A 24,661-nucleotide genomic window follows, 5' to 3' on the forward strand; every position below is an offset into this window, starting at 1 on the left:
TTCCAGGGTCTAATACATACTGACCTTGTGGCAATAAAATACAAATCACTGTTAAAAATTATTGACTCTGAAATTGCCTTTGGCTATTATTTATTCTCTTAAAAGAAGATATACTAATGTTCTCTTAAAAGAAGATATACTAATGTTCAGTAGCTATAAGGGGTAGGGATGGGCGGTCCTTGGATTTTGGGAATGTAATTCAAAAAGTTTGGAAGCACTATCTAGTCCAAGTCCTTCATTTCAGAGAAAAAGAAATAAAGACCCAGAGAGCTTAAGTGACTTCCCCCAAAGTCTCACCATCAGTGGCAGGACAAAGAGCCCTGGTCTCCTGTCTTTGAGCCTGGGAAGCTTTCTACTCCCACCTGGACCCCAGGGAAAGGCCAGTTAGGCTGGAAGGCAGCCATTCCAAAAGGGTCTAAGCCTTAGACTCAAAGGTGACTTTTTTACAGGTAAAAACTGGGAAAGAAGTAATCCCCAAAGTATTTTGCATCTGCCTTAATGGGCAGCTCTTTATTTTTTTTTTTATTTTTTTTCCCCCCCAAAGCCCCAGTAGATAGTTGTATTTCATAGCTGCACATCCTTCTAGTTGACGTATGTGGGACGCGGCCTCAGCATGGCCGGAGAAGCAGTGCATCGGTGCGCGCCCGGGATCCAAACCCCGGGCCGCCAGCAGCGGAGCGCGCGCACTTAACCGCTAAGCCACGGGGCCGGCCCTGGGCAGCTCTTTAGATTCACCTCCTCAGGATAGAGCAATTTAAAAAAATTAATCCATTCATTTAATCTATATTTTTCCTTAAATTAAAAAAATAACTAGAAAAAATACCCGCGAGTTTTGTTTCCAAGTTAAAACTTAACAACAGGGCCGCCCCGTGGCTTAGCGGTTAAGTGCGCACGCTCCGCTGCTGGCGGCCCGGGTTCGGATCCCGGGCGCGCACCGACGCACCGCTTCTCCAGCCACGCTGAGGCCGCGTCCCACATACAGCAACTAGAAGGATGTGCAGCTATGACATACAACTATCTACTGGGGCTTTGGGGGGAGAATAAATAAATAAAATCTTTAAAAAAAAAAAAAAAAAACTTAACAACAATTTAGTTGTTTGAGAATGTTCACTGACCACAGTATGATTCTACAGGATGGTTTGCAAATTGTCTCTGAAATCTTCCTAAAGTGTGTGTTCAGCTTTATAAAGACAGCTGTTCATGAATGGGGCACATTCTCCTCTAAACACTGATGGGGCACACTCATAAGTAGCAGGAATCACTTGTATACGTGAAATAGAAAGTAAACCCCAGACAAGAAGTCTCCAGAATACTGAGGTGCAAATGTCTCTGTAGACAAGGAAATTGTTAGGCATGAATTACACTTAGCAACAATTCTCTTAAACTGATTTAAACAATTTTTAAAATGAGCTAATACGACTGTCCTGGCTCAGTGGTAGCCTTTTGCTAAGAATGACGGAACCTATTCCTATATTCTGCTACGTTGATTAATAAAAAATATTTATTACACAAATCCTTTTTGTTGACAAGTTAGAATGGAGCCTCATCTTTCATATCTCCCTGAAGATTGCCACCTTGTGAGATTGAAAATACTCATTAAATTCCATCACCAGACAGGCACAAATGAGAGGGTGATTGTTTTTAAGCATGTGAGGGGAATCGTTGGTAAACTCATTTGTTTGGATATCATTAACAGAACAATCGGTGAGGATCTCCAGGGGGTCCTCATGACCTTTGCTCGAAATCTCTTCATCATCCATCAAGAAATATCAGCACCTAATATGCAAGGCGAGACCAATTTTAAGGTGAGGTGTTAATTAACTAACGATCCTGGTTAATTTCTATACAATGGCTGAAAATACCTCATGCTGGATTGTAAACAAGTGCTAAATCATTTTTTTTTTTTGTAAGCAGTACATATTTTACGATGTGCAGGGTCAATATTGTAAGGTTCCCACTGAACTCGTTAGTTAAATTTAATAGTTTGAAACTTTTTCTTTGAAATATAGTAGACGTGTGTTAAGTTGCTGCCATTTCCAAACCCAAGCTTACAAGACAACAGGGCTTTCTGATGTTGGAGGTGAAGTTGAAACGTCACAATGGAGCCAAAACAGAGACTGTCACAACCAAAAATCCTGAATATAATCTACATATATTTCAGATAACACAATGTCTGGCTAAGGATTCCTGGGGAGCCCAAGTTTCTAGAGCCAGAGAAGTTCTAAGACCCCAGGAAGGACAAGGTGTATAGGAAGAAGCAGACGAAAAACCTCAGCCTATACATGAGCTATCTACTCCACCCTGTTTCTCCAAAATGGGGCAGGTGTTTCATCACTAACCTTCTGAAGCTTCCAAATGGCTTTTAAAGATGTTGGTTCAGGAAATCTAGTCATGTGTAATTGACTAGAAGTCTCTAAACTCTAGAAAACAGGAGCAAGATCTGTATGAGAGTTCTAAAAATACCAGCTGAGGGGCCAGCCCGGTGGTGTAGTGGTTAAATTTGCGCGCTCAGCTTCGGCAGCCCAGGGTTCATGGGTTCAGATCCCAAGTGCAGACCTACACACCGCTCATCAAGCCATACTGTGGCAGCATCCCATATACAAAATAGAGGAAGATGGGCACAGGTGTTATCTTAGGGCCAATCTCCCTTACCAAAAAAAAAAAATAATAATAAAATACCAGCTGAACAGAGATGAACACTTGGTATTGATCACGAGGGTCTGCCTCTGATTCCAAGCTTGAGCCTTCATCATGTTTGAACTGGTCAAGTAACTCAAAGGACTCAATCAGAAACCACATGTGATTTTTCTCTTAAGGGAAAGCCCAACAAAAGCTTGATAAAAATATAATTTTTGAATACATTTTTTTCCTTGAGCTAAGGCCTGGTCCCCTCTAGTAACAGTAATAATGATGATAATGCTTTACTCTTCGATGTGATTTTATGAGTTGGAAGAATGACCATTGCTTTTCCCACAACGTGATTGAGAAAATTCAATAAAAAATAGACCCAGAGTTGCATCGACTTTCACTGGTCCTAAAGGATCTATGGCCATCATTTATATTCTAAGTTCTTGCCAGCGAGCATCATTTCATCTGTTACTGCCATGTGCAAAATTTTGAGCCTGTCTGCCTGTGATCAATTTACTCTGTCCAAATAGAGCTAATAATCAGAATCAGATGGTGCTATGGACTGAATTGTGTCCTCCCAAGTTTGTGTGTTGAAGCCTTAATCCCCAATGTGACCATATATGGAGATGGGGCCCTTGGGAGGTAACTATGTTTAAATGAGGTTATGAGCGTGGGGTCCTCGTGATGGGACTGGCGCCCTTATAAGAGACAGAGAGCTTGTTCTCTCTCTCTTTCTCTCTCTCTCTCTCTCTCCCCACCATGTGAGGATACAGCAAAAGGATGGCTGTCTGAAAACCACGAAGAGAGCTCTCACCAGGAACTAAATCAGGTGGCACCTTGACTTTGGACTTCCCAGCCTCCAGAACTGTGAGAAATAAATTTTTATTGTTTAAGAAACCCAGTCTATGGTATTTTGTTACAGCAGCCTGGGCAGACTAAGAAGATGGTTTATCTCCAAAACCACACAGACTTAGTAGACTCCAAGCTTGAACTTGAGGTTGGCAGAGCCAACTACCATTGACAAAATGAAGGCTATTTCTCCGCCCTTTGTCTGACTTCCAGAATCATCAAAAGTCAGATGTTCTTAAGTAGCTTTTAAATATCTCAGGGTTTCTAGCCTTCTCCAGTAAATCATTGTTATCTTGATTTTTTTTACTCTTGCTAGAAGGTCTAAAAAACTTTAAATCTCAACAAAATAGGAATAATAACAAAACCTGAAAAGTAGAATAGATTCATTTTTAGCAGTATTTTCTGTCTACTATCGTAGTGACATTCTAATAAGTATTTTCAGTTTGTAAACAAGGATTTACCAACAAAGTAAAAGCTGAATAAAAATGGAAGGTAATGCAGAAAAAGCATTTAACAAGTCTTACACTCTTTCTTGATAAAAACACTCAAAGAAACTAGGAATAAAAGATAACTTCCTAAACCTGATAAGGGCATCTAGGAAAAACCCACAGCTAACATCGTAGTTAATGGTGCAGGACTGAAAGCTTTCCCCCTAAGATCAGGAGCAAGACAAGGATGTCTGCTCTAACCACTTCTATTCATCATTGTACTGGAGGTTCTAGCCAGGGAATTTGGGCAAGAAAAAGAAATAAAAGGCATCTGGATTGGAAAGAAAGGGTAAAACTATCTCTATTCGCAGATGACATGATCTTGTATATAAAAAAATCCTAAAGAACCCAGAAACAACCTATTAGAGCTAAGAAACAAGTTCAGCAAGGTTTCAGGACCCAAGATCAATATACAAACATCAGTTGTATTTCTATATACTAGCAATGAACAATCCAAAAATAAATTTTTTTAAAAATTCCATTTACAGGGGCCGGCCCCGTGGCTTAGCGGTTAAGTGCGTGCGCTCCGATGCTGGCGGCCCGGGTTCGGATCCCGGGCGCGCACCGACGCGCCGCTTCTCTGGCCGTGCTGAGGCCGCGTCCCACATGCAGCAACTAGAAGGACGTGCAGCTATGACATACAACTATCTACTGGGGCTTTGGGGGAAAAATAAATAAATAAAAAATTAAAAAAAAAAAATTCCATTTACAATAGCATCAAAAAGAATAAAATCCTTAGGAATAAATTTAATAGAACAAATACAAGATCTGCCTACTGAAAACTACAAAACATCATAAAAGAAAGAAGACCTAAATAAATGGAAAGATATTCTGTGTTCATGGATTGGAAGACTTAATATTGTTAAGATGGCAATACTCCCCAAATTGATCTACCAATTCAGTGCAGTTCCTATCAAAATCCCAGCTGGCTTTATTGCAGAAATTTACAAGATGATCCTAAAATTCATGTGGAAATGCAAGGGATCCAGAACAGTCAAAATAATCTTCAAAAGGAAGAACAAAGTTAGAGGACTCACGCTTCTTGATTTAATAACTTACTACAAACCTACAGTAATCAAGACAGTGTGGTACTGGTATAAGAAAAGACATATAGATCAATGGAATAGAATTGAGAGTCCAGAATAAACCCATACATTTATAGTCAATTGATTTTTAACAACGGTGCCAAAACAATTCAATGGGAAAAGAATAGTCTTTTCAACAAATGGTGCTGGGACAAATGGATATCCACATACAAATTAATGAAGTTTCACCTCTACTCCATAGCATATACAAAAATTAAGTAAAAATGGGTCAAAGACCTAAATGTAAGAGCTAAAACTATAAAAATCTTAGAAGAAAAACATAGGTATAAATCTTCATGACCTTATGGTTACCAATGGTTTCTTAGATATGGTACCTAAAATGCAATCAACCAAAATAAAAATAGTAAGTTTGACTTCATCAAGATTAAAAACTTTTGTGCATCAAAGGACACTATCAAGAAAGTGAAGAGCCAGCCCTGGTGGTCTAGTGGTTAAGATTCAGTGATCTCACCCCTACAGCCTGGGTTTGTTTCACAGTCGTGGAACCACACCACTCGTCTGTCAGTTGTGATACTGTGGCGGCAGCTCACACAGAGAACTAAACTAACAACTAGGATACACAGCTATGCACTGAAGCTTTAAAAAAAGAAAGAATGTGAAAAGACAACTTACAGAATGGGAGAAATAATTGTAAATCATATATCTGATAAGGCTCTAGGGTCCACAGTATATAAAGTACTCTTACACTCAACAATAGAAAGACAACCCAATTAAAAAGTGAGCAAAGGGGGCTGGCCCCATGGCATAGTGGTTAAGTTTGCGCACTCCGCTTCGGCAGCCCGGGGTTCTCGGGTTTGGATCCTGGGCGTGGACCTATGCACCGCTTATCAAGCCATGCTGTGGCAGGCGTCTCACATATAAAGTAGAGGAGGATGGGCTTGGATGTTAGCCCAGGGCCAATCTTCCTCAGCAAAAAGAGGAGGACTAGCAACAGATGTTAGCTCAGGGCTAATCTTCCTCACCAAAAAAAAAAAAAAAGTGAGCAAAGGATTTGAATAGACATTTCTTCAAAGAAGATATACAAATGGACAATAAGCACATGAAGAAATGCTCAACATCATTAGTCATTAGGGAAATGCAAATCAAAACCACAATAAGATACCATTTCACACCTAAGATGGCTACAATCAAAAGACAGACAATAAGAAGTGTTGGAAAGGATATGGAGAAACAAGAACCCTCATATATTGCTGATAGGAATGTAAAATGGTGTCACTGCTGTGTATAGTCTCACAGTTCCTCAAAAAGTTACACAAAAAATGACCACATGACCCAGCAATTTCATACCTAGGTATATACCCAAGAGTATATTTAAAAATACATGTTCACATAAAAACTTGTACATCAATGTTCATTAGAAGTGTTATTCATAATAGTCAAAGAGTAGAAACAACCCAAATGTCCACCAACTGATACATGGCTGAATTCCATTATATTATATGGATAATATTCTATACAATGGAATACATAGGTATAAATCCTCATGATCCTGTGGTTAGCAATGCTTTCTTAGATATGATACCTAAAGTGCAAGCAACCAAAGTAAAAATAGGTAATAGATACAATGGAATATTATTCAGCCATAAAAAAGAAATGAAGTTCTGATACATGCTACAACATGGATGAACCTTTAAAACATTATGTTAAATGAAAGAATCTGGACATAAAAGGCCACATATTGTATGATTCCATTTATATGAAATGTCCAGAGTACACAAATCCATAGAGACAGAAAGTAGATTAGTGGTTGCCAGGAGCTAGGGGAGGGGGAAAATGGGGAATGGCTGCTAATGGGTATAGAGGTTCCATTTGAAGGGATGAAAACGTTCTGGAATTACATAGTAGTGATGGTTGCTTGTGAATATACTAGAAACCACTGAATTGTACACTTTATAAGGGTGAATTTTATGGTATGTGAATTCTACCTCAATAAAAAATAACTAAATAAAATAAAATGGAAAGGTGCCATTTTTCTCCTCAGAAACCAATGGAAATAAATACTCCCATCAGCCTACGGCCCCCATTTTAGGATGACTAGACCACTGCTTCTGAAATTATCTGTAGGGAAGGACCTGCTTCTTTCATTTTTTCCAACCTATCATGGATCAATACTTTTGTAAAATAAAACAAAAATGAATTAAATGAAATGAAAAAAAGTAAGACATATAAAATAGAAGCCCATTTTTTTCATTATTAGATTTAATAGACATAAAAATTTCTATAAAGGTTTCCCAGTTCTTACTCTCAATTTTTTCATTCATTTCATCAAGACTGATAACCAACAATTTGTAGATGGGTGACGGTTGGCAGAGCACACTTTGAGTAGAACTGATCTAAACCATACTTAACTCCAAAAAGAAGCAAATGCCTGGGGGGCTGGGGGAGGAGTTGTAAGGGGTCTTTAAGTCATGAATATTGTTTTTATTATTCCTTTACAGACCACCATTGATGATATTGAAGCCATTCTAGGAGTAACAGAGGAAAACAAAATGAGATTTGAAGAAGAGCTACACTCCAAAGATGATAAAAAACCTCTCTGAATCTGACAAATGAATGACCCTGGAGTACATGGCTGATTTTGGATTCCAATCTAGAGCCAACATTCCTTTTGCTGTTAGGAATAAAAGAGGGGGGAAGTTAGTTTGCTTTGTTTATTGGAAGGTATATCAGAACAGATTACAATGTAATGCTCTTTTTAAAAAAATGTTTATTAAGTGATCGTATTTTACTTACCAACCAAAACCTATTTGTGTTTTCTCTTGAGAGTATTGAACAATCTCCTCCTCTTCCCAGACTCAGGAAGAAACAATCTAACAAGAAAGTCACAAATCTTACTAATACCACTTCTCCATCAACCTCTTTATAAACTTCAGGATTATGGAGTTTTTGTTTTTTATGTTTTATAAAGTTTTCTCCTCCTATTACTAATAGTAATTTGTCTTCTGCATTTAAAAAATTGAATAAAGGCTTCATCATTGCTATTTGGCAAAACACAAATGTCTTTTTTTCCCCCTAGAAAATTACATTTGTATGGATTTTTTAAAGTGACCCTTTATCATTCATTGTATTATTGTACCAAGCCACTATTGTTTGTTGTTGCCATTTTTCAAAAAGTAAGGTAAGCTAACATCTAGTTAACTAAAGAATTTATCTAGGTGGCAGTATCCGCTCTTAGTTTAAGATACAGTGTAACTGGAGCCCTCTAGCTTGAATAAACATTTGTATTCTCTAGTTCTCCATTTAATACAGCGGTAGGATTTTTACAAGCTTAATTCAACAGTACCTTTTAAAGGGCAAATTGTTAAAATTATGCAGTGCTGACACCAACTCCCCACATTTACTTTGTAACTGTTCAAAATATTTCTACATCATCCAGCTTTACCAAAGGGTGAAATATGCAGGTTACAACACCAAAATCACATAGTTGTTTTAAAGAATGACTTTTATATCATTAAAATACTTGAGTGCCTTGGGAAAAGGAGAGAGATTTTTTACCTATGGAATTTGAATAATTTTTTAACTATGCCTCAGCCACAGGCTGAGTTTCTCCAATAAAATTAACGTGTGTGTGTGTCAGCTTTTGTTTTGCTATAGTTGGAAATACATTAATTAGCCAGGTTTCCCGCCTGTGCTAGGTACAAGGATGACCTCTTTTTCCTGCCAGATCGCTCTACTCCATATGAGGGGCCCATTGTCCAGACACTTGACGGATAGGAAGTACTCCATGCCCATTAGAGTCTCGCCTCGACTGAAGCCAGAGCAACATAAGGTCCAAGAGACTCATTAGTTCACTGGCACAATCGTGTCCTGAGAGTAAATGAAACCCTCTGTCTCCTTATGGCTCTCATCTGCTCTGGACTTTAAAAGAAAACTGTCTCTGTTTTGTTCAGCACAGCAGTGGATCTTTCACATGCCGAGAGCCCCCTCTTAACGGTACAAACTGGTAAATCTATGGGGGAAGTTTTGCATGTGAATTTTGATTAGCACTCTTGAGCCTCAAGCTGCTGGCAATAGTAAAATGAGTTCACTCTCCCGGACCTTGTTTTTTACCCACATGATTGGTTTCTCAAACAATGCACTTTCCATCTTTGCATCTATCATTAGCATACCCCACAGAATGCCTGTTTCCAAATTCAGGCCTCATATTCAGATTCAGGTCTCACTAGAAAGTGATTGGGAATAAAGTTCTCTACCCCAAAACCTATAGCTTCAAAATGAAAGGAGAAAAATTGTATAATAAAACAATCACTTCAAGTAATTAAGAAGAAGCCAGAGGACCAGATTAAATTAGTGAAAGGTTTTAATTACAGAACATTTGAAAAGAAGCATAGTCCATTATCTTTTAGCACATATATGTAGCAAAGATACTGTGCTGTTGGTAAACTAAGATAAGTTTGAAAAAAAAATCATATGTTTGTGTACAATGTATCCTAAATATAAATTAATCGTGATGAATTACTGAGCTTTTACTATTCTAAATAGGAAACTGAAATCTTTGTTGATAAGAGGATTTTTTGAAAATGATGTGCCATTTTTCAGGAAGTTTTTGGGAGAAGTATTCATTCAGTAGAGCTATCTTTGTATGAGAAATGACCATTGTTTCATATTGAATGTTTACAATGATTTGAGAAGCAAATGGTACTAACCATTTAGGAGTGTATTATTGGATAATGATAAGGATCTCTCTTTACATATTACCCATTTTATATTGATTTTACAGAAACCAAATAGATGATATTTAATTACAAACTATGCTATCTACTTACCTACCTCTCACTATCTACTTACATTTACCTTTTATTGAGCACTTATCATGGGCTAGGTGTGTACCATACTAGAAGCTTTATATACACTATTTTATTGCATCTTTCCAACGACCCCATGTGGGTAGGTACAACTACTGTCCTCATTTTACATATAAGGAAACAGATTGAGTGAGGGTATCTCACCCCATGTCTCAGGCTAAATGAAAAGAAATTTTGGATTTGCACTCTTTTACCACAAATTCTAGCATGTTGTGTAAAGTAGAAAGTTTAGTTTCACTTGTCCCAGATCATGCAAGGGACTTGCAATTTTTATAACAAATTACAGTGTGTTGCTTGAAGTATAAAAGGATAGTTTAACTCACACACGCTTCCTGCTAATAAAATAAACTTGCACTACTGACAGTGTCGGGAGAGAGGGAGAATCTCCCTCTGCCCTTTTCCTTAAGGTTCTTATGGCTGGCCAAATAATTAACAAGACAGGTTAGCAGGAGAAAATAATACCAAGTTTAATAACATGTATACATGGGAGAAAGCAGGGACACTGCGTTTCTCAACACAATAGCAGAAATTCTCGTCTTAAATACCATGTTCAGCCAACGACAAAGGAGGATGTTGGGGGGGGGGGAGTCAGTTACGGGAGATTACCACTAAAGCACAGTAAACAAGAGTAGGGTTATCATGCAGATTTAAGGCCTCAACTTCCACATTGATAAGCCTCTAAAAATGAGGTCATCCCCCCTCTTCCCAATACAGAGAGGGAGATACCTTTACAAATGGAGACTTCCCTTATAAATGTAAATGATTGTCTGGCAACTCCATCCAGAGAATGTGGCCAGAGAGACAGAACTTCCGATAAGATGGGCTTGTTGGTGACTTTTCTATTGTAACCTCTATTTTACATTATCTTTACAGCCATCATGATAGAAGATCTGTTCCAGGAAGGAGCCACCATGTCAAATTCTTTAGGCAGTTAGTGGGGGAGGTCAAATGTCCCTCAGAGAAAACAATCAAGGTAAAGAGATATATTTTAGGATGGCCAAATCTTGATCTCCCACAACAGCACTGTGAGGCATCACAGTTATGTGATCAAAGAAATCAAGAGAAGAGATAGTGTCAGTAGAATTCTCCTATGGTGATGGGTCTGTAAGACTTTGGTGGAGAAACTGACGATGGGAAGGTGCAGGAGAGTTCGGAAGCTGAGAAGTCATGCCCTGTAATTTTTGAAAGATGAGTATGAGGTCAAGAAACAGGGGAAGGATTAACAAAGGACTTCTAACAAGATGCAGAGTAACCTGGGAGGAGTTTGGAGAGCATTATTTCAGCTATATCATCCTAAGAATTGCAAGCATCCTATTTTTCAAATATAAAAAGATGTATTTATCATAAGTAATATATTATTAACCATCTGATAGCTTTAACAATTAATAATCATTTGTATTCATCTGGCACCTTTCTTCTAAAGAGCTCAAAGCACTTTACATTTGTTATCTCATTAATTCCCAACCCTGTCCCTGTGGGGAAGGTATAACTATTTTAACACTTAAATGTTTATCTTTCAGAATTTCTCAAGCACACATTAATTATATTTCCAAAAATGTAAATGTTCATTAGTTTTATTTTACTGTTCCTCTGGCTTTAATGTGCATAACAAATTTGTTCAACTCTTTAAATGTACTAATCATAGTAAATCTTACGTGGAAAACTACAAATTAAGTTACCAAGATAATGTGAAGGTGGAGGTTGCAGGGAGGGAGGAAGCATGTGTCTTTGCTTTTCTCACTGGAAGAAGTTTGGTGCAATCCATTCCAAGTGCAGATGAAATGTGCTGTGTATCTTTTCTGTATCCCATCCTCCCAAAAAGTGCGCCTCGCCTCGGGAGAGTAAGGACTGTATCTAAAAGCCTGAGGCAGATGGAGCTACTATTCATAACTTTGTTTTGTTGATGATTTCATCAACGTGGAACAGAAACGTGATGAATTCTGTTAGGAGTTACATCCCAAAGAGTCACAGAATAATAAGGGCCAGAAACTAGTCTCCCTAGCGCTCCCTCTCCGACCTGGTCATACCTTCCTCCAGTTTCTAACTAGAAAAATGGCAGATAGTAATACCTGCTCCTTAGGGAAGCAGCAGAGATTAATTGGCCAATGTTGGGAGAGTGTTTCAAAGATAAGTGTTCTACATAAATGCTTAAACATTGTTATTACATTTCAACTGCAAATGAAAGTTCTAACTTTGAAATGTGATTATACACTTTCCATGTATATGAAAGGAAAAATCCTTTCATAACCACATATATAGGTTTATTTTTTACCCTAACAGTCTAACTCATGGTTGTGAAACTTTATTGCACTTGATGGAGGGCCCTGGCTTTTATTAGTTTTAAACTGCTGGTTTCTGGGGTATTTATGTAAATGAGGGAAAGATACCAAAACAGTAAATAATAAGCACGTCCCTGCTGTTTAAAAATCTGTTGGTAAAAACAGATTTGTTATAAGAAGACCCTAAACATAGCACAGAAAAATATAGCTTTGGTATCTATGCATAAAATAGTGGTTTTGGTTTGGGGTTTTTTTGATGGTGGTTTTCCCCCTAAGCATCTCTTTACCATTCAGCAAAGTGAAATAAACATTTTGCTTCACTTCCACAATTGTCACCATATATATCATATATATGCTTGTGTATGTATATATGGAAAGAGAGACAAAAGTGAGTAAAATGCTACATTTTAAGATTTTTTTATTTAACAAAAATGTTATAAAGTATACCAGATGGCTAATTATAGCTCCAGGAAACAAAAGGCCACACCTAAGTTTATTGCAGTTACCCCATAAGGAATCTTATGATGAAATCACGTCCCATAAACTTGACAACAAAACAGCAGACCTGCCGTTGGTTGCAAAATAAATTCAAATTCAAATTTTGATTTATTTAAAGATTCTCGCTGCTTTGCTTCCCAGCAAAGGACACAAAATACTTATTTTGCAATCATTGAAAAACTCAAAATTATCTAACAACACACCCGTTATCTCCAGGTTCTCTTTATAATGCCTTTCTACTCATTTTCTTGTTTTTTTTTTTTTCCTAGTTGAATATCTATAGCCACATTCCTAAGCCAAAAAATTATAGATCATTTGCAACAATAGTGAAAAATCAGAAAGGTCTATATGTTCAACAATAGGGTATTGCTTAAAAAATTATGGAATAGCTATATAAACGACCTCTATGCAGCCATTTAAAAAATCATGTTACTACACGTACTATATGATCCAGCCATTCCATTCCTAGTTATTTACCAAGAGAAAAGAAAGCATATACAAAGATTTGTACCTGAATGTTCACAGCAGCTTTATTTGTAATAGCGAAAAACTGGAAACAACCCAAATGTCTATCAACAGGTGGATGGATAAACAAATTGTGGGATATCCTTACAATGGAATACTACTCAGCAACGAAAAAGAATGAGCTGTTGATAAACTCAAAGACATGGATCAATCTCTCTAATTATGCTGAATGAAAAAATCCAGACCAAAAAAGAGTACATATCCATTTATATAACATTATAGAAAATAAAATCTACACTGACAAAAAGCAGATCAATGGTTGCCTTGGGGTGGGAAGTGGGGTGGTGAGGATGACAAGGAGCAGGAGGATTAAGGGGCAGAAGGAAAATTCTGGGGATGATGGATAGCTTCACTATGTAGATTGTGAAAATGGTCTCTTGGATGTATACATATGTCAAAACTTATTAAGCTGTACACCTTAAATACATGCAGTGTTTGAATGTCAATTACACCTCAAAAAGCTGTTTTTTAAAAAATCATATATTAGGAGAATATGTTATATTAAAAGAAAATGAAATGAGATTTAGCTACTATTAAGTAAAGAAGCATATTTTAAAACAGAAGGAAAACCATGATTCCAGTTATGACTTTTAAAAAATGTGTATATATATGTGCACACATGCATACACATGCACACAAGACTGTAAAGATCACCCCCGAAATGTTAACACTGCTTACTTCTTCTTCTTCTTTTTTTTTTTTTGTGAGGAAGACTAGCCCTGAGCTAACATCCAATGCCAATCCTCTCCTTTTTTCTTGAGGAAGATTGGCCCTGGGTTAACATCCGTGCCCATCTTCCTCTACTTTATATGGGACGCCACCACAGCATGGCTTAACAAGCGGTGTGTCAGTGTGCGCCTGGGATGTGAACCTGCGAACCCTCGGGCTGCTGCAGCGGAGCACAGGCACTTAACCGCTGTGCCATCGGACCTGCCCCAACACTGCTTACTTCTTAATGGTAAAGTTTTCTTCTTTCTGTGTTTTCTGCTTTATAATGAACTTGTTTTTAATTAATGGAACAAGGGAAACAAAAATCTAATTTTGGAGAGTTTGGGAAAGAAAAATATATGAATGTCTTCATTATAAGCTCTGCTATCCAAAGTGATGAACTTAGGGATATGGCCTGGGAATATCAGAACCACCTCCGTGCTCCAGCTTCCCAAAGCTGCCACCAGATAGTAATGGCAGGCTCCTTAGCACCATGGATTGAATGTTCTATTTTAAGTTTAATACTCGTAGTCTGAATATTCTAGAATTCACACCAGACCATGGCTTTAGTGCCATACCTACTCATGCAAACAGAGATGTATAAAAGGATAAATGTTTCTGGTCACCTGCAAATATTTGGAGGGACAGACAGTGATGAGGTGGCATTTGTAGTTATTCTAAATGGGTATGGAATATATATCATCTCTGCTTTAGATTTAAATGTCTTAATGGGTTTTAGTTCCAGCTCTTTCCTTAATGGATGAGTAATTTCTCCTCTCTAGTCCTCAGTTTTCTGGTATGTAGAATTTCAGTTATCTGGAACTGACATTTAAGCTTCTTCCTGTATCTAATGTTCTACGATTCTATGCGACCGTCATCAAAGTATCAAAAGGGCTATATTTTATATATTTTATATATCACACAGGAGGTGATTTCTTCTTCTAGCTTTCTCTTCCATTTATTGGAACTAATGGATGAAAAACAGTTTGCAACTTTGTACAGCCTCTTAAGCTCCCCCATCTACTATCCAAAAGGGCTGTGATTTTAAATGGTTACAAAATATTTTGTAATTTAAGAATAGTTCATTGTGATGCAAACAGTTTTCTCTTGAAAGGAATCATTTTGACTGAAGATAGCAGCAAGCCAAATATATCCTTTAGACTGGGATCAGGTCTTCCATTTTTTGGGTTTTCCCTTTCTTGTACTGAGCTCTTGGGTATTGCTAATCACCTAAAGTAATGGCAGCATTTTATTTTGAAACCATTTTTATCTCAACTGATGTAACGTGTGCCTTCTGTACTCGAAGGTCTTGGTTCAAATAGATGGAATAGAAACAACAATGAAAGCTTTAAATGTGCATTTCTGTCCCTGGATAAACCAGAGCATATCTCGTTTTTATGTCTGCTTTGCAGCAACAGGACAGATAGCTGGAGTGCTGTCTCTGAGCTTTAGTTTGTACCTGGATGGAAGATGTATTTTGTAACATGCCATTTTGCTATGTAGCAGATGTCGTTCCTCGAGCTTCATAAATGAGAGATAAGATGGGGAAACTAGTTTTACCTGGCACCTTTAATCCCATATTTTCAAAGACCTCCTAACATGCACTGTTTCCTGGGCCACATCTATAGGTGGGCAGGCCAGCCTTTCTAGGAAGTGTTCTGACATCCCTGTAGCAAGGCTTGAACAGGGAGCTGAAAGCAGGATGATTCTATATCCCTCTAGAAAGCCCACACTGAAGGTTATGGCTAAGGGCAGAAATCTCTCTGCTTCCTTCAGTCTCACTAACTCATAGATTCGTGGCACTAAAACCACGAAAACAAAAACTTATAGATGATATAAGCTTTTAAAACTACTTATGAACATTTTCCTTAAGATTACTTTGTCTCTCAATATACCCGTAGAGTTTTTTAATTTTTTCTAATTACAGAAACATATGCTCATGATAAAAAACAAATAGGATCACATAGGTTCTTCAAAAAACAAATATATAAAAAACCAAAAACTTCTGAAAAACAGGAAAGCACAGGGAAGAAATTTTGAAATCAGCAATTATTTCACCACCTGGAGATAACTCCTGTGAGGTCTTGAGGTATGTCTGCTTTATTGCCACTTAGGGCCTCTGCCTTTGCCATTCCTTCTGCCTGGCACACTCTTCTCCCAGCAACGTGCAGGGCTCACTCACTCGCTGCTTTCAATCTCTGCTCAACTGTTACTAGACCAGAGGGGCCCTCCCTGACCACCTCCTAATGTAGCACCACACTTACTCTCTATCCCCTCACCCTGCTTTACTTTTCTTCAAAGCACTTAACGATATGTGGTATTACTTAATAGATTTATTTATTTTTTATGATCTGTCTCACTCAATGGATTGTAGGTTCAAAGATATAGCCTCAGCTCCTAGAACAGTACCTATCAGTAGCAAGAGTTGCTCAATTAATATATATGTTGCATTTGTTTTTTTATCAAATATATATTGAGTTGCTATTACATAATCTTTTATCTTTGTGTATATAATTTTTTCAATAGGATCATATCAAACATACTGTTTTCCAGACTCTGTTTTTCCTTTAGCAATAAATTATGAATGCACATCGGAAATTCTTACCCCGTGCGATTTAATGATGGCATAAAGGATGTTAATAACTCCCCTATTGTTAGACCAGTACATGAGCATCTTGATGCATCCTTCAAATACATATCATGTTACTATCAACCAGTTAAGATATTAATAATATTAACAATGCCTTATATTCATATGGTACTTTATAATTTACAAACGATTTTCATATACCATTTGATCCTTACAATAAACTCAAGTAAACAGAGCAGAAACTTAGAGAGGTTAAATTATTTCCCTAAAATAATAAAACCAGTAATAGAGAGTCCAGACTCAAACCTAGGTCTGTCTGTGTCTGCAGCCTGGGCTCCTCACTGTACCTCGTCATCCCTGGTTGAAGCCTTCATTTTACAGATGAGTGATCCATGCTTAGAGAAGGGGGTAGTGATGTGCCCAGAGTCACACAGCTTCTTCAAGAAAGAATACGGATAGAGTAGAACCCGGGACTCCTTACTCCCTGTCCAAAGCTCTCTCAACTACACTGTCTCTCAACTACGTGATGACTCAAAAAATTAGGAAAAAAAATCCTAAGTTACTGCATAGTTAAGACGGCGACCAATACATGCTGTTATTCTTCTCTGAAGATTACACAGTATATTTGCTCGGTGCTGCGGAGTGCCAGCCTGATGACACTTGCCATCCTGAGCTTATTTGATGTGGTTGGGAAGCAAATGAGATTCCAGTGCCCCTGTTGTGCATAGGTGCTCAATGAGCATTTCCTGCATGGTGGGGAAGTGCCCTATATTTACAGTATTTGATCCAGTTTAACAGCAAGATCTAATGTTAAAATTAGCCTTGCAAAAGTTTTCACCCTGGTCCACACAAAAACAAGATTCTAAGATTATGACTAGCAATTTTTCATGAGTTGATTTATCTGAATAAAACCTATAAGGTTTTGAACCATTAAACATTCGATTTAGAAAAAAAATCACGCACAGAATAAACTGAGAAATGGAACAGATTTGTTTCTTGTAATAATTATGAGCAATATCTCAAACTCAGCATCCTTAGACCATTGAGCTGTGTAGGATGAATGTGCTAATTAATCAATTACTACCCAACAATGTACCCTGTTTATTTACTGAAATGCACCAGAAACGTGTGCAGAACTGGTAATTATTAATCATCTTCAGTAACAAATATGACTCAAGTTCACCTTCATATAATTAATAGAGCATGTAGTTAGCTTCAACATCTTGCTTTATTAGAAACAGCAATATGGAATAAAAAGAGCTAAACCACAAGTTGTGGTTCACTGAAATGCTGGCTTGGACTAAACGTGCCTATTATCCACAGCAGCAGTATTACTCACACCATGCAAATTATGGCCAGATGCTCCCTCCATTAAAACCCAAGCTATTAAAACTAAACTTTTTAATTTGAATAAAATTTTAGACACAGAAATGTTGTAAAAACAGTCCAAAGAATTCTCACATATCCTTTACTCAGGTTCCCCCAATAAAACCCAAGTTTTAGGGCTTGATAACTTGCTTAGATTTGGGATCTTTGGTGGTGACGCCCAAACGCTTTATCTCGTGGCTCCCAAATTTAAAGGTACTTTCAATATACATAGAAACAGTTTTTGCAAGTGATCCACTTTTTAAAAATCATTCTTTTTTTTTTTTTTTTTTGAGAGTCATCATGCAGGCCCCAAAATTTCCTTTGAGCCAGACAGAATTCTGGGCTAGATGGGCCATATTTTGGATCTAGAATGCTATTTCCTGTGTCCTTACTGATTGTGCAACACGTAAGGGATGTTAAATTGTGTCAGCTACATTTGCATCTGAGTCTGGCATCATGGGACTCTTTTTAACCGTGGTCAAAGCATGGGGTTTTGAGTCCTGTCAATGCAGGTTCAAATCCCAGCGCTACCACCCGCCTGCTCCGTGACTGCAGGCAACAACTTTAACCTCTTTACCTTCTGACATTCCGTTTCCTCAGCTTGAAAATTAGGAAAATGAAATCCTGCTTTGGAGTGTTGTTTAAAAGAGACTATAGGTAGGGGCTGGCCTGGTGGCGCAAGCAGTTAAGTGCTCGTGCTCTGCTGCAGCAGCCCAGGGTTCCCCGGTTCGGATCCCAGGCGTGCACCAACGCACCGTTTGGCAAGCCATGCTGTGGCGGTGTCCCATATAAAGTGGAGGAAGATGGGCACGGATGTTAGCTCAGGGCCAGTCTTCCTCAGCAAAAAGAGGAGGATTGGCAGATGTTAGCACAGGGCCGATCTTCCTCACACACACACACAAAAATAATAAAATAAAATAAAAAAGAGAGACTATAGGTATAAGTAAACTCTCCAGCACGAATAAACACTCAGTAATTGGTAGACATTACTATGTTGATATTACTACCATCTGTGGCCACTTTTAGCTTAAGAAACTGAAATGTCCACATCTATGCAGACACACATAAAAAGGTATTTCATATCATGGAAATTACAAATTTTTTTTAACATTTTTGAAAGTTGCACCTGAAGGAAAATATCAGATAAAATTTAGTGTTATTGTACAATAAATTAAAAGCCTGTCCCATGTGAAAATACCAGTGGAATATCACTTCAAAAACCTAAACTGACAAATCATAAATCAGTGGGTGGACTACTGGATTTCTTTTTTTTTTTTTTTTTTTTTTTTTTTAAGATTTTATTTATTTATTTTTCCCCCAAAGCCCCAGCAGATAGTTGTCTGTCATAGCTGCACATCCTTCTAGTTGCCGTATGTGGGACGCGGCCTCAGCATGGCCAGAGGAGCAGTGTGTCGGTGCGCACCCGGGATCCGAACCCGGGCCGCCGGCAGCACAGTTCGCGCACTTAACCGCCAAGCCACGGGGCCGGCCCTGGATTTCTATTATGAAATGATTCAAGGCCCCTTTAAATGGGGAGCCCCCTTAGGGCATCTCAGTATTTGTTTATAGATCATTAACTACTTGACAGTGAGACTGGGGAGGGGGCATAAAGATTCACAGCTCAAGTGCTAAGAGCCACTGTCGGTTGAAGATCAGCAATAAAGCCAAAATATCTTAGGAATTTGATATGAAAATATGATTTGTGCTACAAAAATGTATGCTGTTCATGAATGTATCTGTTAGTAAAACAAGACTCATTTTATGAAGCTGGACCATAATTATGACCCATGTGACAAGGTGAATTTACTTGGCAACGTTTTCAAATGCTTCCCCGAACATATACATATTATTAAGATTTGTAATATTGGAAACATGCCCATAAAATGGATTGTGTTATTATCTACCAACATAAATCATTATCTGGTTTCAAAAAGTCACAGATATGTCTCCTTACCACTGAATTCTAGCATCCACAGCAGAAGGGAATAAACATGTTTCCTAATGAAAAGCTCACTGAAAGTTAAGAGGCCAGAATTTTGATTCTTGATTCTGGTATATGATCTTAGATAAGTTTATTACCTATTCTGTAGTTTAATTTCTCCAACTACCAAAATTAAATTTTTAATTAAATTGAAACCACTGATCATACGGATTGTAATTTCTTGTCTCCAACATCCCTCAAACACACTTAATTGTATTCACTTTATCTGCTTTTTTTTTCATATATTCAACGAGTATCTACTATATGCCAATTACTGTCTTAGATGCTGGGATCACAAAGGTTAATAAAACAGACATAAATCCCCGGCCTTAGCAAGTGCACATTCCAGTGTGGGGAGAACTTGGGAGTAGTTTACACACAAGATGCTTTTGGATGAGATCTCTGTATCCACCATGTTCATGTTAAAATATTTTACCAGACTAATTCTTCTTCCACTCTCTGTAACAGCAGCCCCAGGTGCCAGCCGACTCCTTGGGGGCTTTCAGGACATCAATCAGTTCCACAGAAGGACTCAAGAAGATCTGGATAAGAATACAGCAGTTCCTGCCTTTCCTAATGACTTCTGCCATAACTCAGTACTTCCAAGAGGATAATTTTGAACAAAGCCAAAGTATATTGTCCTTGCCAGGGCAGACATGAGGATACAGGAATGGAGCAGCAAGCAGTGTCTGCCACTGATGAGAGTGGGAGAATTAATGAGAATGCAGCCAGCTGTAGGGGTAACTCACACCACCTCCTCTGGTGCTGAACTTGGCTTAGAGGGCACCGAGCCATTAAGCAGATTTGGGTTCCTAGGAGATCCGGGTCAGTGGCTCTTTTGGGTATCTGTTTTTAAGTTCCAAAGCATGCTAGAATATGAATCAGGCTAGCACCATCTCCATGGTCCTCCTTTCCTTGAACCAAAAGTCCTTAAGCTTCAAACCGGACATTGTAAATGAAATCTTAAACGTAAACATTTCTATCCCTTTGTCATAATTCCTTTATCTTTTGCCAACATGCTGACATACGCACCCAGTATCTGACTTATAATTCTCCCTCTGAGAATAGCAGTGAATTAAAATCTACATGCCCACCCTTCTTTCTTTTAAATCACACTATTAGAAATATGTGAATAAATCAGGATCTTACAGTAAGGTTGTAAAAACAACATGAGAATAAACATTCTAGGGGGCCAGGCTGGTGGCATAGTTTAAATGGTTAAGTTTGCGTGCTCTGCTTTAGTGGCCCAGGGTTCCCAGGTTCGGATCCTGGGCACGGACCGATGCATGACTCATCAACCCATGCTGTGGCAGCGTCCCATATAAAGTAGAGGAAGAGGGGCACCGATGTTAGCCCAGGGCCAATCTTCCTCAGCAAAAAGAGGAGGACTGGAAACAGATGTTAGCTCAGGGCTAATCTTCCTCACACACACACACACACACAAAGAAAACAACATGAGAAGAAATATTCTATATATGTACGAGGTCACGTTTGGGCCATGTCCACTATATATGTTCTCTGTACATATTTCTTTCTTTCTTTTTTTGTGATCCAAATTGCGGTTTTAATTTCCATTTCTCAGATGATTTATTGAAATTAAGCACTTTTCCACATGTTTATTGACATTTGGATGTTCTCCTTTGTGAAGAATCCATTGAAATATTTTGTCCATCTTTCCATTGGAGTGTCTTTTTTTAATGATTTGTTCTAGACACAAAATACTTTGTCATATAAATGTATTGCACATATTCTCCCACTCTGTAGATTACCTTTTCACTCTCTTAACAGTGCCTTTTAATGAACAGAAAATCTTAATTTTGATATATTCCAATTTACCAACTGTGGAGAACTCATTTTTAACATGTTCTGAACGTCCACAATGTCCTAGGTGCCTTTAAAACAAAAGTAAGAAGGCTAAATCCCTTCTTTCTAGGAGCACTATGATATATCCACGGACATGCTAAATGCTGACACAGTATCGCTCTTTATATTTATTTTTAAGGAGTTCCTTCTAAAGGATATGTCATTTCTCCATGTGTTGTGGAAAACTAAGTAGTCACGTATTTAATGCATTTAATTCTTAATTATTGTACACAATGTTTTTTAAACATTGACTTAAGCTTTGAATCCCAGTTTCTAAGCCCCTTTTTTTCATGGCCATCAAGAATTGGAACTGAAAAGAAAATCAAGCATCTGATCTGAGTTGTGGGTTTTTTTGTGTATGTGAGGAAGATTAGCCCTGAGCTAACATCCGTTGCCAGTCCTCCTATTTTTGCTGAGGAAGATTGGCCCTGGGCTAACATCTGTGCCCATCTTCCTCTACTTTATATGTGGGACGCCTGCCACAGCATAGCTTGACAAGCGGTGTGTATGTCCATGCCCGGGATCCAAACCCCTGAACCCTGGGCCAACAAAGCGGAGCATGCAAACTTAACCACTATGCCACTGGGCCAGTCCCCCTGAGTTGTGAGTTTTTTGAGAGATTATCTTATTTCAATTATGGAAGTGGCACTGTATAATCTTAAAGTCAGAAGAGATATCTTGAAGTCATGCTCTCCAGCTCTGCATCTTTAGGGTACGGTAATATTTCATTCAAACACTCTTGAATACCTAGGTGTGGTCCACCATCTATCACCTCTCTTTGGAGGAATTTCCTAGCTGAGAACAGAAAAGAGATGGAGATAGTCAAAGTGCCTTGGATTAGGGAAACCCTCATCACTGAGGAGGTTTTTCCAAGAGAACATCTTCCAACAGGAATCCTTCAGTTCCCTATCCCTTTCCCATGCCTTCATGCAGTGAAGAACGCAGTGAAAGCTGTCTAAATATCTGATTCTCTTTATGAGTGACTTTTAACTTATATGCCACAGAACCTAGGGTTTCTCAGACATAATTCAGAGGTTCCAGAAATGTTTGATTCAAATTTCACTTTTAAAAAAACAGATTTATATATTGCCAAAAGAGATATAATGTCAAAATTTAACGTATTGCAAACTGCCCATGCTTTAATTTGAGGTTAAGTCATTTCAGTGTAGATCTCAGAACTAATCTCCTCCTGCCATCTTTGTAACTAAAGCACATGCCCAAGATTTCAAGGTGAATCATTTATAAACCACTCTCATTTGTATGTCCTACTCTGGAGGGATCAGGATTTTCTTGATAGTATACAACCAAAATAGAGGAATAAGAAATAAACTGTCCTGAGGCTGCTATAACTGCAACTGTTGTCCATAACCACCAACCTTAAAGTTTTTCAAGCATAAAACAGCAGAGTCAAGAGTCTAGCACCAGTGGGGCCAGCCATGGCATCCTAACCAGACTAGTTCCTCTTGGTCTTATCTATGTCTTTGTGGTTCAGACTCCCTTGGTTCCTTCCCATTTTCTGAGCTTGGGTCTCCAGACTTCCTATTCATTATTTTAGCCACCCAATGTCCTTCCAATAAATTCCTTTTCTGCTAAAAACAAAACAAACAAAAAAAACCCAAGACGACAAAAAACCAACCTCTTTTTTTATTTACCTATAAAGTTAACGTCAAAAATTCGAACTTATAAATGTTTAGTAATAAGACACAAGTTTTCATCTACTTTTTTCGTTGGGGTTCTGTGATAGATTTTGTTTGAAAAAGGACTCCAATGCTTTTTAAAATTTAATTTGAAAATCACAGTACTGAATCACCTCCCTGACTCCTGTCTTAGCCTCCCTCTAGCCATTTCTGTGCAAATCTAACCACATCATGCCTCCACCTAAAATCTTTTAAAAACTTTTATCTAACAGGGAATTCTATAAGGCAAAGTTCAAATTATTTGCATGACTACAAGACCCCTCAAAATTTGGCACACGGTAGTGAGTGCTCAATCATTGTTGAATGAATCAATAAAAACTGGAGAATATAAAAACTAGCCACACTATCCTACATGCCCCTTGAGTTTTCGACAATAATAGTAATTGTGATATGGTGTTTACACATAATTATCTTGTTTACATACAAAGCTTTCCAGACAGACCATCTTATTTGTGTGTGGTGTCTCCAAACAAGATGAGTTTAGGATAAGTAAGAGGAAATGCTTCTTTAGAAAGCAGGTGTATATAAGTTATTACCTCAAGAGGCTGCAAAGTTTGAGAAAAGCTTTTCCTAAAGTAATAGATTTGATAATGAGTGACCGATGACTGTAAAAGTGTATAGCTAGAAGACTTCTGGCGTTCACCAGGCTTAGGAGGCAGTGGCGGTGGGCATCCGGGCACTGCACAGAGAGATGTGGGACTTTTTTAAAAATAGACTTTTTATTTTGAAATATTTGGGACTTATTTTAAACAGTGTACACGAGAGCGAAGACCTAAAGATAAAAGTGCTCCTCGACTTGACAAGGCAATGCAAATCTGGGGACCCTGAGGACACCTTCTCAAGTGTTGCCTCAACACCACCAACTAAGGATTTTACTTGAGCCCAGGGCTGGGAAGAGACGTCTGGGTTTGGGTTCTGCCCCTCACTAGGGTGCTTGCCTAACTGTTTAAGCCTTAATTTTCCTCACACCCAAACTCATAAAACCTCCCGAACCCACCTCCCCGCGCAGTCCAGGGTCGTTAAGGACTACAGGAGGTCTTACGTGACGATTTATCCACCTCCTCTGCGCCGCCGTCCCTCACCCTCCCATCCCCGCCGGTCACCCTGCCCGCCCCTCGGGCCCCCTCGGCGGGACCTTCGTGCGCACGCGCCGCCACGCCCCAGGGGCTCTCGCGCACCCGCGCCGCGCCCGTTGGGCGTCCCCGCCGCTCGCCCCGGGGAGCGGGCGCGCGCGCGCGCTCCGGCGGGCCCGCCCCCACGGCGGCCGAGGGGCGGG

The 24,661-nt window shown here is 38.6% G+C and overlaps 1 protein-coding gene across 1 annotated transcript in view; it reads left to right on the forward strand.

Moving 5' to 3' along the window:
* Positions 1-7,624, forward strand: part of IQCH (IQ motif containing H) — a 195,093-nt gene extending 187,469 nt beyond the window's left edge. The window contains 3 exon segments of the mRNA XM_014780852.2: positions 1,697-1,805; positions 7,510-7,596; positions 7,598-7,624. Coding sequence (XP_014636338.2) covers positions 1,697-1,805; positions 7,510-7,596; positions 7,598-7,624 — 223 coding nt within the window.
* The last annotated feature ends 17,037 nt before the right edge of the window (positions 7,625-24,661 follow it).

This window comes from Ceratotherium simum, chromosome 3 (genome assembly GCF_057802395.1).
Source record: "Ceratotherium simum simum isolate JZ-2026a chromosome 3, ASM5780239v1, whole genome shotgun sequence".
Classification (NCBI taxonomy): Eukaryota; Metazoa; Chordata; class Mammalia; order Perissodactyla; family Rhinocerotidae; genus Ceratotherium; species Ceratotherium simum.